This window comes from Arachis ipaensis, chromosome B8 (genome assembly GCF_059453495.1).
Source record: "Arachis ipaensis isolate K30076 ecotype BB chromosome B8, ASM5945349v1, whole genome shotgun sequence".
Classification (NCBI taxonomy): domain Eukaryota; kingdom Viridiplantae; phylum Streptophyta; class Magnoliopsida; order Fabales; family Fabaceae; genus Arachis; species Arachis ipaensis.
The window spans coordinates 35,534,724-35,550,481 of record NC_142443.1 but is presented as its reverse complement, the minus strand read 5'-3'; the positions used below and the strand labels follow the sequence as shown (position 1 = coordinate 35,550,481).

The following is a 15,758-nucleotide window of genomic DNA, read 5'->3' as shown; positions in this document are numbered from 1 at the left end:
GCTGGCTGGACGGCGGCAGCTTCTGACGGCAACGGAAGCTCCGGCGGCGCCAAGACCTTTCTCAGCAGCCCGAAGCAGCAGACACGGAGGGGGTTTATCTCGCTTCTCTTTGCAGCTGGCAAGGACGACTACCCAGCTCCGGCGACGGCCCGCTCGCGGTAGCAGCGGCGGTATGCAGGTGCGACGGCGGCGCGCAAGGTAGCTCCCCTCTCTCTTTACCGTGAGCTCCCTCCTTGCGCGACGCCTCCCTCTTTGGTCTCTCGCTCCCCTCTGGTCGCGACATGAACGGCGGCAGCAAGGAGGGTTCAACAGACCCGAGCAGCGCGGCGGCAGCGAGCTAGGCGGCTCCTTCCTCCCCTGCACGCGCGCTCTCCCTTCTTGGTCTGTATCTTTCTTCTCCTCTGGCTTCGCGCTCGCCGGCAGCGCCGCTGGGGATCACAGAAACAGCGGCGGCGGTGAGTAAGTAAGCGCGGGGCGGCAGCGACGGCTGGGTAGTGGTCACGGCGCAGCCCTTCCCTCTCTGCCAGATCTCCCTTCTCAAGCTCCCTCCCCCATGATTTTCTGTTTCTGTTTCCTTCGTTGGGTTGCAGGTTTGCTGAAGGGAAGAAGAAAGGGTGGCGGCTGCTATGCTTGGAAATTAGGGTTTCATCATTTTGAAAACTATGGTTTGTGTTAGGCTAGGGGTAGTTTAGTAATTTCAAATAAAAGTAGGGGATAATATAGTAATTGAAACTCAATTAAATTCAACACTAATTATATATAGAAAATATTATTTGTTCATCACTTTCACAAATTATTTTCAATAAAATGTCCAAATCAAATAATTAGAAATAGTATAATTAATTTCTCTATTTTCCAAAATAGTTGTATTAATATTTAAAAAATTAATTATTTAATCCAAATCATATAGAAATCCTTATTATTTTACAACTACCAACTTTATAATATAATTATAGAAAATAATCCAATAATTATAAAATTGGATAATAAATCATAACTTGTCTCAAATTCAATAAATCACAACTTGCCTTAATTATCTTTAATAAAATGATTTCCGAAATTAAGGCTATAAATAACTATATGATTTGAGACTTGATCATAATAAGACTTTTCAAAAGTTTTGGATCTTACACTTCTGATTCCATTGTTATTGTTACTGATACTGTGATGATGAAGAAGAAAAAGAATAAGCAAAACTAAGTATTTTGGTGAAGTAAGTTTGTTGGAGGAGAGTATTTTGATCCGAAGTACTATTTTAAAACTAAGTTGAACCTTATGAACGATTTTATATTAAAAAAAAGGTTGAGGACAAAAAAATTTTTGAACCATATTTTAGAGATCAAAATCGTACTTAACCTCTTTTCTCTTTTTTAAATAAAAATCTATTTCAAGTTCAACAAAAGATACTTAGAAGTTCCATCACTCGGAAGTTCCTCATTTGATTCATGACAAATAAATAGATATAGAGTAGACTGTAGACACACATGGCTTTAAAACGTTTCTCTTTCTCTTATTGACTCTGTTTCGCTCCCACAAATAATAACACATAATCATAGCTACTCTTCTTGTCTTCTTCTTCGTCCCTTTCTCAAAACCAACGGGAAATTAAATTAAGGTGGCCAGCAATAATTAATTACACACCATATCATGATGAAGGTGGAGTTTGTTATGCCAACAAGCTCCAAAAACTTCAAAGCCTTCTTCATCATTGTGTTCCTTGCCTTCAATTGCTTCCAACAGTTTGGATCCTTCGCTCAACTCATACCACAAGATGAAGGTACAATTCATCTTCTCTGTTTTTTTTTTTTTTTTGGGTTTCAGTAACTTCTATAACTTCCGTGGTGCTCTTTTTTTTTTAAAGGAAGAAAAAACTGCCATAAAAAATAACACTAACGCTCTTTTCTGGCAGAAAAGAAAAAATGTATGAGAACTTTGTGTTAACGATCTGTGTGTGAAAATAAGAAAGAATGAAAAGATTTGCATTATAACCGTTTCGAATTGTATGAATTAATTAAATAGACCACATATATATATATAATCAATCATTTTCGTAGAGATTGAGTTTGGAGTTTGAAGTGATTGTCCTTGTTTTTGGCATTGCTTTTGATTACCTTGTTCTGTTTTTGCCGAATAAAGTTTGTGTTCTTTGCTCTCTGCTTATACCTCCAGAATTTATTTATTTATTTATCTATCATCAACTTCAATTGCTATTTCTTTTATTATTTTGCTGTTTGGTTTTTTTATGTCAGTTACCAGATCCAAAACTTGAACTGATCATGGTCAATCTTCCTATGTTTCTATTACTTGGCACATGAATTTATATTGTTTTTTCTTATTGGAGCTTCTGCACATCTAGTTTTCTCAAAAATTTTTCCTTTTCTTTTCTTTTCGTTTTCATGGTGACATGTTTTACTTATCTGCTAGCAATAATGGCGAATTGTTTATCATACACTTCCTTATTTTTTATTTTATTTTATTTTTTGGAATTATTTATATGATGACATAGATTTTTTGTAGATGGACTTGTCAGTTGTTTTTGAAGGTTTTTGGTGTCCACAAAAATAATGATGGAGTCATGTACTTTTATTATATTTATTTGAAACTCGTTTTTCTTTTACCATAAAATGAAATGAACTTGTAAATCGGAATTTTTAAAAATAATGTTAATAAATTTTCAATAAATAAAATATCTTGTATGCATTTTTATCTCTATAATTAGCTAGATGGCATGCTATTGCCGTCCCTCGTCAGAATGTCCCATCCTAACATGCAAAAGGGGCCACTTTTTTTGTAATTTACTCATATATGATATTGAATTATTTAGATATTTTTATATTTATCTATCTATTCTATCATATTTACTGTGTGACCCGTGTTTTCTTTATCAATAATAGATAGAAGATATATTCTATGTTTTGTTGTAGTCAAACCAAGGAATGGATCATGCAGCTCATAATTCTATAATGATGTAAAGGGGACTTAAAAAAAACACAAAATAAGTTGTTTCATATATGGTTGAATAACTGTGTACATACAAGATGTTTTAAAATTATTGACCAAAATACTATTAAACTTTTAAGTGTGGGACCTTTGACTTAATAAACAAGAGATTAATCTGTTCATGGTTTGCTAAAATCATATTTCTCCTATCCCCACTTGTGTTTCTTTAAATTTATTACTAAAGCATTATTAGTAGTGTACCAAAATGGAATACTTTTCATGAATGGAATTACGTGCTGTATTATCTTGCATACTCTTCTTATTATCAGAACTGGCTATTTGGCTAATCATAGCACTATTTTGTAATTAATGCCTTATTAAGCCATATGTGTTCTTAAACTTGACTTTTCTTCAACCATTTTGTGGAAAGGAGAGGTGCTTCTTTTTATGAGTTCAGTGTTTTATTCAAACCTGCTTTGTGTGTCGGCTAGTAGCATATTTATTGGCCTCCATTAAAAAATAAATAAATCTAGAACTCTTTTTTTTTTTTTTGGCGGGGGGTGGGGAGACATAGTCCAGCATTTGCATATTTAATTATTGATAATTTAAGTTTATCAAAATTAATTTTAGTTAAAAAGATCTTAAAATAAAGTGATTCATAGTTAATAGCCTATTTGAATCTATAAATTAATGTTACTTAATGAAGCAACCTTAGAAGTAATCCACCCCATAATTCTTTGATTAAAAAACACATGTAAATTCAAACAGAATTTTTTACGAAAAAAAAAACAATAAAAAAAGAAATTTTAAATTTCTAAACATCTTTTTTGTGAAAAAAGTTGAATGCGCAACCAAACATGCAAAATTGGACGATAAGCCTTGAGAGAATATGAAAAGATCATTGAAAGTGACTTGTAGCATATAGTTGCATGAAAAGTTCAATTTTCGTTAGTATTTTATATTCCACGCCAACCATGTATGACTTTGTTAGCCGACAAACTAAGTATAACAAGTTGTTGTCTTTATTATTCTTCTTTTTTTTTCATTATTATTATATAATTATAATAGCATGGCGTTCATTTATTTAGGCTATTGACCACGTGAATGCAATAACAATGATATGGGCCAGTTAAAATCTTTTAAATCATTTATGGGAGTTTCAAGTTGATATAGTAGCCGAAGCATGCGATTGTTGAATTGAAATATCTCTAAGTCAATCTAGAAATATTAATTAATTGAACCATCTTCAATTGACATGGTTGAATTCGTACATACATTATTTACTTTTCAATTAATTAAATACTACGGTTTAAAAGGTGGTTAATAAAGCCTTGGTTAATTCATGTACTTGTCCAATTTGATGGGACTCGCGTTCACGTACTATTCATACCTTGTATTTGTTTTTAAGATATGTTATACGTACACAATAACACACATTTTATTTTATGCATTTTGTTAATATATAGAGTAAGTAATAATAATTTCGTATTTAAATTGGTGCTTAATTTTATACATTTTTGAAATTTAAAAACGAAAAAGATAGAAGAAAAAAAGTATGAGAAAAATAAATACCATTAAATCTTTGAATTTCTATCTCTACCGATTCAATAGTCTGTTCGATTTCTAGAATCTTGAACAGATACAAATATTTTTATCACAAGTTAATTATATTAATGCATATAGATAATAAAATCCAATTGGATTGTGTATTGTGTTACAGTGAAAGTGCTACAAACAATATCAGATAAAGTGAAGAACCTGAACTGGAAAGTAACACAAAATTCATGTAACGTTGACGGAGGATTTGGAAAACAAGAAGCCAATTCAGGGTCTCAAGTCCTTAGGAATATCACATGCAATTGCTCTTTCAATAGTAACACTCTTTGCCATGTTACAAACATGTAAGTCAATTTTAATTTTTCTATCAATGTGTTTAATTTTCAATGATATGTATCTACGCAGTGAATGTGAAAAGTAGTTATCAAATCTTAGGTGGCAATACGTGTTAAACTTTTTTTTTTTGGATAATATATCAAAATTAAATTTTATTTTGTAGTGTTCTCAAGGGTCACAACATTTCTGGAGCTATACCTGATGAATTTGGAAATCTAACTCATCTGGTGGAACTGTAAGTGTTTTTCTTGTTACATGTTCATATATCTTGTGAGTCTGTTAGAAATTTTGAATGTGCTTAATTTTGTAGTCATTACTTGACTTAATTGTATATGATTAATGTAAGATAGAATTTTTAATTAACTGAATTTTTTGTAATTTTGCAGTGATTTAACTCGCAATTATTTCAATGGCTCAATTCCAAAGAGTCTTGCAAACATCCCACTTACTAATCTGTAAGTCACCATTACCTTAATTTGTATCTGTGTTATTGTTTTCTTGCTCTATGATTCAAATCACTAATTATTCTACGATTATTACTATGCTTAAGGTCACTCTTGGGAAATAATCTTAGTGGTCCAATTCCCGCTGAAATTGGTGACATTGCTACTTTGCTTGAACTGTAAGTGTTTGATAAAATGACTGTGTCAGATGGGTTAGTATTTGAAGAGGAAGAATAAATTGAATTTGTTAATCCATGGTAACAGGAACTTAGAAGATAATCAACTTGGAGGATCCCTTCCACGTAGCCTTGGAAATTTGAGCAAATTGGATCAATTGTAAGAACTTTTATTGATTGATTTCAAGATATATTTTTCATTTAATGTGGATGCATTTCTTATGTATCATGATCTCATCTTGCTTTGAAAATGCACATGCAGACTTCTCTCTGGAAATAATTTTACAGGGGCAATCCCAGAAGAATTTGGCAAACTAAAGAATCTCACTGGGTTGTAAGTGATATGATTTTTTACAACTTTTTTTGTTTACCTTTTTCTTTAATTTCTTATTATGTCTGGGTTAAATTCTGAAATAACTTGCCATTTTCTGCAGTAGGATAGATGGAAACAGTTTTTCTGGGAAGATACCAAACTTTTTTGGGAACTGGACCAAAATTACGAGAATGTGAGTCTAAAATTTTGCTTCATGCATGATATTTTTCCTTGTTAAAGAAGAAAACAAATGCACATAATTCAGGTTGCTTTTGAGTTAATTCGGTGAGGCGTCTTGTATTTTTTATAGGGATATGCAGGGAACATCCATGGAAGGCCCAATTCCTTCTGTTATATCTGAGTTAACAACTTTGCAAGAATTGTGAGTACTTTCTCTGTTTAAACTTTAAACATATTCTTAAATTGCTGCATTGTAGAATTCAATCTTCAACAGAGACAGATGTTCTTTCCATTGATGAAATGTTACATGTATCAGGAGAATAACTGATTTGAAGGGACCACCTATGACATTTCCTAATCTTACAGAGTTGAAGAGCTTGACCAGACTGTGAGTATGTGAAGAATTATACAAGATATAATTCATTTACCCTTTTTACTAACTCATTCAGTGTTTGGTGACATAGGGAATTAAGAAATTGCCCTCTCACTGGTCACATTCCACCCTATCTTGGTGAATTGCAACGTTTAAAAACTCTGTAAGTTGTTGTATGCTTTGGGTATAACATTTTCACTACATATCTGTTTATCTGAAAATCTATATGTACTTTTAATTCAATGATATATATGCTAAAAAGAATAGAGGAATGAGTTTGAAAGATTTGTTCTTTTGTTGCAGAGACCTGAGCTTCAACAGGTTGAATGGTTCTATCCCAGATTCACTTGAGAACTTGAAAGGACTAAATTACCTGTAAGTGTACAATTTCTTTTCTCGGATCGGGTAGTTCAAAAAGGATATGATTATTCCAACTTGTAATTTGATCTCAAGAATGTTGAGTGCTTTGCTTTTATTGATTTTAACTTTCTCTGATATGATGAAGATAAGCTACTGATGATGCAGGTTCCTGACTAACAATTCTTTGACCGGAACAATTCCTTCATGGATACTAGGCAGCGACCAGGACATGTTAGCATATTTTGCCGAACTTTTCCCTCTTTATTTGCAAATTTTAGAGTCAATTGTTCAAATTTAGCTATTACTAAAGAACACCAACACCATATACTTGTCTTTAGCAGTCACTGAATGAAGTTACTAAATTGCTTTATGTTCTCTCTTTCAGGGATTTATCTTACAACGATTTTACATCGCCTTCTCAACCTAGTTGCCAACTTCAGGATGTGTAAGCTTCTCTGTCTAGAAACTACATAAGCATTTCATATATTCCAATGCTAAGTTCTGTATAACTATTGAACAGGAACCTAGCTTCCAGCTTCTCTTCCTCAGCGAGCACTTCGTAAGTTTCTTTTAATGGTTTAGTTTATATTCTATGCCAGCTTTAAATAATCTGTTAAAAACAAACCTCATGTCTTGTAGAACTACATGCTTAAAGAGGGGCCTGCCATGTTCAGGAAAAGCAAACAGTAAGTGTCCAAACATAGTAGTTAAATGATAGTTACTTTTGACGTAATATTTAACAAAAGAAGTTGTTGTTTCTTCTTCTCAAAAGTGATTCACTATGTTTATGCAGCTTATTCAATATTCATAAACTGTGGAGGATCTGAAATTGAGGCTGAGGGAACAAAATATGAAGCCGACGTCAGCAGAAGCGGCACTTCAAACTATCATAGTAGTAGCAGCAAGTGGGCTTACAGCAGCACAGGAGCATATCTAGGAGATACGGATGCTCCACATGTGGCAGCAAATGATTTCAATTTGAATATTAGTGGACCTGAATACTACCAAACTGCTCGCATTGCCCCTTTGTCTCTTAATTACTATGGCCTCTGTATGAAGAATGGAAATTATAAAGTGAAGCTTCATTTTGCTGAGATAATGTTTTCTAATGACCATACATTTAGCAGCCTTGGAAAGCGTATATTCGATGTTTCAGTCCAAGTGAGCAAAATTTTTGTTTTTCGCATTTTACCAAAATTTGTGCACCTGGTTTTACAAGATAACAAAAGTTTTCAATGTTTTGAATACTTTTTCATGGCAGGGTGTTAAATATTTGAAAGATTTTAACATTGCTGAAAAAGCTGGTGGAGCTGGTAAACCAATTACTGAGGAGTTTGATGTAGATGTTAATGATAATACCTTGGAGATACACTTGTCCTGGGCAGGGAAAGGAACTAATGCCATTCCTGTGAGAGGTGTATATGGACCTCTTATATCTGCCATAACTGTTACTCCAAGTAAGTAATTTCAACCCTATTGTTCTTGTCCTTCCTTTCTTTTTAAGTTTTGTCTATCATATTATTTCATGTTCTAAAGACTCTTCTACTTTGTTTTAGACTTCAAAATTCCTTCGAATGGGCTGTCTACTGGAGCAATTGTCGGAATTGTGATCGGATCGTGCGCATTCGTCATACTGATACTATTTGTCCTTTGGAAGATGGGTTTCCTATGTGGGAAAGATCAAACAGACAAAGGTAATTTCACAAACAGAAGGTTAAAAAAATGGTTAGCAGCCAAGATACTTCTATTAAGATTATATTATTTCATAGCAAAAATTTTACTGCAAAGATCCAAAATGATATCTTCTTGTGATATTCTTTTTGAGGTGACAAAATCATGTGTTCTATGTTATTTGAAATTGCTGACTTGGTTTCTGATCATTGTGTTGCTTTCTTCCTGAAACTTCTTCCCCACTAATCATATGTTTTTATCACCCCCTCTTGTCTCTCTGTTTTCATGTGTACTTTTTCATTCTGATTAACTTGTATAAACATACCTTGTTGCAGAACTTCTAGAGCTGAAAACAGGCTATTTCAGTTTAAGGCAAATTAAAGCTGCTACTAATAACTTTGACCCAGCAAACAAGATAGGTGAAGGAGGATTCGGGCCAGTATACAAGGTAACTTTGAATGGATTATATTCATCTTGCTTGAGCAGTATGAAGTTTTAGAACATTGGAAATTACCTCATACACCAATAAGTTCGCTATGAAGACAAAGATGCTGAAAACATTTCCTATTCACAGGGTGTACAGCCAGATGGTACTGTAATTGCAGTTAAGCAACTCTCGGCCAAATCAAAGCAAGGGAACCGCGAATTCGTCAATGAAATAGGCATGATATCTGCTTTGCAGCATCCAAATCTTGTGAAGCTTTATGGTTGTTGCATTGAAGGACACCAATTGCTGCTAGTATATGAATACATGGAGAACAATAGTCTTGCTCGTGCCCTTTTCGGTTAGTACCTTTTCTTACGAACAACTCATTGTTTCCGTGGTGTATGTTCCTAGTCATATCTAACTGAAAAAGAAAATGTTCCCCTCCAGGTAAACAAGAACAGAGGATACATTTGGATTGGCCCACAAGAATGAGGATCTGTGTTGGTATAGCAAGGGGTTTAGCTTATCTACATGAGGAATCAGTATTAAAAATAGTCCATAGGGATATTAAGGCAACCAATGTCTTACTTGATAAGAGTCTGAATGCTAAAATCTCTGACTTTGGTTTAGCCAAGCTTGATGAAGAAGAGAATACCCATATCAGCACAAGAATAGCTGGAACAATGTTAGTATCTTGCCACACCACAGCATTTTAAGTTTCAGTCCTAGCTGGAAAAAAAACGCTTTATGTTTTGTATTGTTTTATGAACTCACTGACTCAATGATACTAAAATTTTTCTATTACCAGTGGTTACATGGCCCCAGAGTATGCTATGAGGGGTTACTTGACTGACAAAGCAGATGTCTATAGCTTTGGCATTGTGGCGTTGGAGATTGTTAGTGGGAAGAGCAACACAAACTACAGACCAAAAGAGGAGTTTGTTTATCTTCTGGATTGGGTAAGTTGCAACTGCATGTCGCTTTGAGTTTTATGTTAACCTCAAATGTTGTGTGGGATCATTTGGGTGCATGATCACCAAGTTACTTTTTGACTCTTCTAAAGTTTAGATTTCATTTGAATTTCTAATTACTATTTTTCTTTCCATGCCCTCTAAAGGCCTATGTTCTCCAAGAGCAAGGAAACCTTCTGGAGTTGGTTGATCCAAGTCTTGGTTCAAGCTACTCCCCTGAAGAAGCCATGAGAATGCTGCAGTTGGCACTCTTGTGCACCAACCCATCTCCTACTCTTAGACCACCCATGTCATCTATTATAAGTATGCTTGAAGGGAAGACTCCGATCCAAGCACCAATAATCAAGCGCAGCGAGGGTGCACAAGACGCAAGATTCAAGGCCTTTGAGATGCTGTCACACGACAGCGAAACAAATATTTCTTCTGCATTCTCACAATATAGCCAAGAGCAGAGGAGCAGATCCATGAATGGACCCTGGGTTGACTCCTCCATCTCTCTTACTAGTGGAGAAGATTATTCCTCAACCAATAACCTTATAAACGGTTCGGGCAATGTGTGATCTGTTTGGACTTTGAAATTTGGGAGGCCAACTCACATTAAATTCATATTCTTTTTGTAAATCATGTAAGCACTAAGCAGTAATAGATTAAGAGTGATTGCATAGAAGTTTTCTTTAGACATGTTGGTTTTGATCTAAGAATGGAGAAGTTTTTACTCAAAATATCAAACTTGTTTCGATTTATTCACTAACCAAACGATGTGCACGGATAAAGTGTTCTGTTTTCATTAACTTCTCATGTAAACATTTAGTAAAATCTAAGTTCATGTCGCCTTGTACCACACTACCACTCACCATATGGTATAGGACTTACATTCCCTAACGTTCACCATATGGCATAGGACTTACATTCCCTAACGTCATAGCAACAGGTCTAAGAAAAATTGGGCATCTGATCCCATTGTTAAATAAAAAGTTAACAAAAAATGGTGAACTTCATGTAGTCATGAATAATATTAAATAAATACAGAATTTTATGTATAAAATAAATCAATCCCTAAATATTTGATTCCAAACACTAGTTTGATGTCATACAAAATTGAAGGACAACTGTTACACAGGACATTACTAAGAGCATGGCATTTTCTCGTCAAAGTTGAAACCTGCAATACCCCCTTCAAACTAAACATAATGCACGCCTTCGAGCTACAAAATTGGAGCAATTTTTTTAACTCAAAATTGGAATTCTATTCAAGGACGAATTCCCTTTACAAACACTAAGATGCTACAAGGTGATACAAAGCTATGCCTCATCAAATATTTGATTCCTCAGAGGTGTAGCACGTTGAGCTCATCATGTACCATATTATAAGCATTCCTGTTGGAAGATCTCTGTTGAGCAAAGTTGTAAGAAAATCCATGTTAATGATTGCTGCGTTCATTCCTTGGCACCTGAAGAGCATAAATATCGCAGCATATATTCATTGGAAGAGCATGTATCAGCTAGATCTTGATGTATTCTAGTGATTGCTTTCTGCAAAGATTTTAATGATGGAAGCAAATTTCTAGACATCTGTTGAATCGAATTCCCGTGGGCTTTGCAAAGCTCCTGCCATTTCAGATGAGATTATTTTACAGGAATAATCTGATTTTTATGCCTAAAAAATAGGGAAAACAAATATAAGTATAGAATACCTGACTCCATCTGAGTACAAATTCCAAATGTGGGCAGTTTTCTATAAGATCTGCAAGTGCTTCAATTAACCGCTTGAGATATCTAGAAGGAATTGATCTGGCAACTGCTGGAATATCGCCTGGCATAACAGCAAAGATACATTTTTTTATTAAAGAGTCTTCATTTAGGCGAAGGCTAAGGACCAAAGCTCTGCTTGGTTGATTTTCACCAAGAGCTTCCTCAACAGCCTGTTCAACAATGTCAACTCATGTTACTAATGACATTAAAAGAAGGTGAATTATTATACATTTATTTCCAGCAAGTTTTTCTAAAACAGTATCTGAAAGAGAAAACTTGAAGTAGAAGTACCTCTGGTGTAACATTTATGTCAAGGTCTGTTGGATCAAATATGAATGATTCATCAACAGAGTAAACTAAGACTCCCTCAGTTGTTGCTGCTACAAAACTCCTGCCTGTTGGTGCAATTCTTAGGCATTTTGTTTGAATAATAGGCCTTCCACGGTTAGGCAGGGAGCCTGGTAAACCAAATCCTAGGTTCACTCTTGTTTGTTTGTCAACACCATCCTCAATGTCACTGTTATCATCATCAATTAGATCTAGTGGGCCAGCTTCTGTCATATTCTTGGAGTTTAAGAAGTCAAGAACTCCATCTAATGAAAGATTGAGTGTTATCTGGAACCGTCGCAGCAGTACCTGTATTTAATAGATTCCGATTAATAAAATGAACTTACTATGGTATGACATGTTAGCAAGATCTGCAAGTGGGCAGAACAGTCTATTTTAATCAGACATAGTTTTGAGCACATTAAGCAATATCCCACTCAAGAAGAAAGAAGACACAATGAAATGCGCTACATAAGCCTACAAAAAGCAGGAGAGTAAGTCTAGAAAACAAGGAACTTGTCATGACTGAGAGAATGCATCATATAGGTCAATATTAAACTGCGAGAAACATATTGGCCAGGAACAAAATTTTATTCAATCCCAGATTTACTTGAGTAGTTATCAGAAGGATATATGAAGATTCTGAGCATCAGTCTTTAAATGATTCTGTGTTTGATTAACTTACTGGGCAGCCAGGTAGGCGGATAAGATCAAGAATTTACAAAACCATATGTATCCCAAACATTCAAGAAATCCATGTATTAGAAGACATCTAAGACTTGCAACCAATCCATTAAACTAATGTTATGCAACACTATGCTGCATTCGAGCTTTAGTATTTTATTTAAACAGAATGCTACCACAGAAAGGTAAATTTCAACAATGTCAAATTGTCAATGTGAAGTATCATATTTACCGTAAACCAATAACTACTCTCCTTATTCCTCCTATCCACATGCAATCAATTTGGCAAGTAAATTAGATCCTAATTTAATAGGCTTTGTGCTGTGACTTCTAGATATGCAAAATTCTACATAATAAGGAGAGATTCATAAATGCAAGCAAGCCAACCTGATCAGCAACATCATACATACAGATATATCTGCTAACGCCCCCAGCTAAAATATAGCTTCCATCGGCTGAATAGCATAAGGTTGTGAAGAACTTTCCTGAACTTGAATTAGCACTTGTTCTACGGTCAGTCATAAGACGCCCTCCAGCAATATCTCTGGCACCCTCTATGGTATACATTAGCAAACCCTCTATTGGATCCCAAAAATGAATCTGCCCATCTAATGTGCTGCAAGCTAACTGCCTTCCATCAGGACGATAAACAACAGTGAGAACTTCGTGTGTATGAGGAAATGTTTCAACTGCCCCTTTTCCATCAAAGACATCCCACAACCGAACAGTTTTGTCCCATGATGATGAAGTCAAGATATTCTGCATCAAAAAAGAAATGATGTTAGGCTTCCTATAAATAGCAGTATGGCACAATAAATCTAAAAAGTAAAAACCATGGAAATAAAATACAAAACAACATATTTTAGTAGTTCCCTTCATTGTCAACTCTCGGGACATTGTATAGATATCTGACAATATGGACTTATACATGTTACTATTATTTTATAAAACTGCAAAAACTGAACCATGGCTTCATTGGAACAAATGAAAACTAATACAGAAAATGGATCACAATAGCTTGTGCAGATAAACATTAGAACAAAAAGACTAACATTTGTTGGAGAAAACATCAACGCATGAACAGGACCTTCATGACCACTAAGCACATCCAACAAACGGCCAGTTCTCATTGACCAGACAAAAATCTGTTACACATAGCAAAAAGGGTGAAAATATATTTATTGCATATTATATACTATATATGTAAATAATGATACAATCAGAAACATCCTTGCGTGAAAGGATACCTCAAAATAATCTTTAGTACCAGCACATATCACTTCGCCACTTTGATCTGCTGTCAGAGAAACAAACTGTCTTGAAGAAGGGGTTGTAAATGTCCTAAAGTTTCGGTATCGTAATAAATCCCAAGCTCGAACAGTCCCATCAAGAGATGCACTAAGCAGACAATTGTTACTTGCCATAAAATGTAGAGCAGTAACAGCATTAGTATGCTCAGAAAAAGTAACAAAGCAAAAGCCTGAGGAAACAGTCCACACCTGTAGCAAAGAAATAGATAACTTTCACTTGAATTCAAATTTAAACTTGTTCCAGAATTAGAGAACTCAATTTTAAACTGATGCAGTATAGTAATACATATATATTATCGAAGACACTACAAAACCAGGGTTTAATCTTAAACAATTCTAAAAGAAATTAACACACTTCCAACCTTGCGAAACATAGAGATATTATCAAACGTGCAAGGTAACAAATTAAAATGGTTCAATTTTCGAACACAAGAATATCATTTATTCTCAAATACCTTCACTTTATTATCATCTGCTCCGGTAGCAAGGAGTTGTGAATCCGGCGAATAAGCAAGGCAATTCACATCAAAGTAGTGACCCTGCTGCTTCAAAATGTAGCTCTCAGAACGCCATTCCCACACAAGCAACTGCCCGAGTTTTGCACATCCAAAGGCCAGCCAGTTCCCAAGCTCATTGAAGACCACCGTGGTGATCTTCTCCCTCGATATAGACAACAAGTGAAGGCACACAAAATCCGGCATCTGATACAACCCGAAAACTCCATTCGAAAACCCAATAACCAGCGTGTCCAGCCCTCTATGATAATCACAAGCAGTCACCTTCTCCGGCGCCTGCCCAAGAAAGTCCTTCCTCAACAACTCCCACTTCCCCCTGCACAAATACCCTTCCTCGTCATCAATCTCACCATCACATTCCTTTCTCTTCTTCACAGCACCATTCTCAACATTCAAATTCCCCTCTGCATCTCTCTCTGGCGTCCCCGGAGACTCCGGCTCCGAACCCTCAGCATCCATAGCATCACCCACACGTCCATCAACAAAACCCCAGCTAAACAAAACTCCATCCCTAGCAACAGTATAGGCCCTACGAACCCTATTAGTCTTCGGTTCAACGGCGAAAAACGAACCTACAACAGAATCCCTATGCCCTAAAAGCAAGAAAGGCCTATACCTCAAAGCACCTTTCTTCGATTTCTTGAGGTACAAGATTCTCGCAGTGAGGTCCTTGGACCCTGCGAGCAAGTAATTGGAGTCAGGACTCCAATCCAAGGTCGTGACCTTGCCATCGAAGTCGGCGAAAGTGCGGAGGAGCTCGAAGGGGAAATATTCCCGGCGGAAGCCAGGGGAGCGCCAAATCTGGACGAGTTTACCGGCGGCGACGGCGATTAAGGATCCGTCGGGGCTGAACTTGGCGACGGAGACGGGGTGCTTGAAGGAGATGCGATGGAGGACGACACGGCGGCTGAGGTTGATGAAGTGGCAGCGGTTGCGGTCATCGACGGTTAAGAGAAAGGTGCCGTCGGGGGAGACGGCGATGCGGGAGATGTTGGAGGAAGACTGAGAAGGGAGGGTAGTGGTGTGGGACTTGAGGAGGTCGGTGACGGCAACTCTGTTACCGACGGGTGAGATTAGGAGAGTGTTGTTGGAGATTACGGTGTTGCCCCCTCTGTAGGGGGCTCCAAGAAGGTTCTGGAACCTGAAATTCATTATTTGGTGTTAGAGGTTTTAGAGATGAGAGGTGCTGCTTTTGAAACGCATCAACAGAGGCAACCACGCCAACCACTCCAGTCAAGTGCTCTTTCCCGCTCTCACGGCGGCTATTTTGTTATGTAATCAGGGTTTTGCAAGGGTTCGTGATGTAATGGATTATGGGCTTTAAGAAACATAGATATCAACTGAAATTTCGAAAACAAAAATATGAAACTTGTTCAGCTAAAAAAACATATGAAACTTTATGGTCATAATTTTTAATGTTAGG

At 36.1% G+C, this 15,758-nt stretch overlaps 2 protein-coding genes across 2 annotated transcripts; one reads left to right on the top strand and one right to left on the bottom strand.

Moving 5' to 3' along the window:
• Window positions 1-1,421: 1,421 nt before the first annotated feature.
• Window positions 1,422-10,469, top strand: LOC107613235 (putative LRR receptor-like serine/threonine-protein kinase At1g53430). Its single transcript, XM_016315134.3, has 24 exons — window positions 1,422-1,777; window positions 4,661-4,841; window positions 4,997-5,068; window positions 5,220-5,288; window positions 5,384-5,455; window positions 5,541-5,612; window positions 5,715-5,786; window positions 5,887-5,958; window positions 6,076-6,147; window positions 6,262-6,333; window positions 6,410-6,481; window positions 6,622-6,693; window positions 6,844-6,909; window positions 7,064-7,123; window positions 7,199-7,237; window positions 7,318-7,364; window positions 7,472-7,839; window positions 7,940-8,135; window positions 8,235-8,372; window positions 8,685-8,797; window positions 8,924-9,134; window positions 9,224-9,461; window positions 9,585-9,735; window positions 9,894-10,469. The coding sequence occupies exons 1-24, from the start codon at window positions 1,648-1,650 to the stop codon at window positions 10,305-10,307; spliced, it is 3,069 nt and encodes a 1,022-aa protein (XP_016170620.1). The 5' UTR covers window positions 1,422-1,647; the 3' UTR covers window positions 10,308-10,469.
• Window positions 10,470-10,762: 293 nt separating this feature from the next.
• PWP2 (periodic tryptophan protein 2) lies at window positions 10,763-15,721 on the bottom strand. Its single transcript, XM_016315452.3, has 7 exons — window positions 14,276-15,721; window positions 13,758-14,009; window positions 13,563-13,655; window positions 12,898-13,269; window positions 11,791-12,135; window positions 11,442-11,669; window positions 10,763-11,355 (listed from the first exon to the last, which is right to left on the bottom strand). The coding sequence occupies exons 1-7, from the start codon at window positions 15,485-15,487 to the stop codon at window positions 11,185-11,187; spliced, it is 2,673 nt and encodes an 890-aa protein (XP_016170938.1). The 5' UTR covers window positions 15,488-15,721; the 3' UTR covers window positions 10,763-11,184.
• Between the last annotated feature and the right edge of the window lie 37 nt (window positions 15,722-15,758).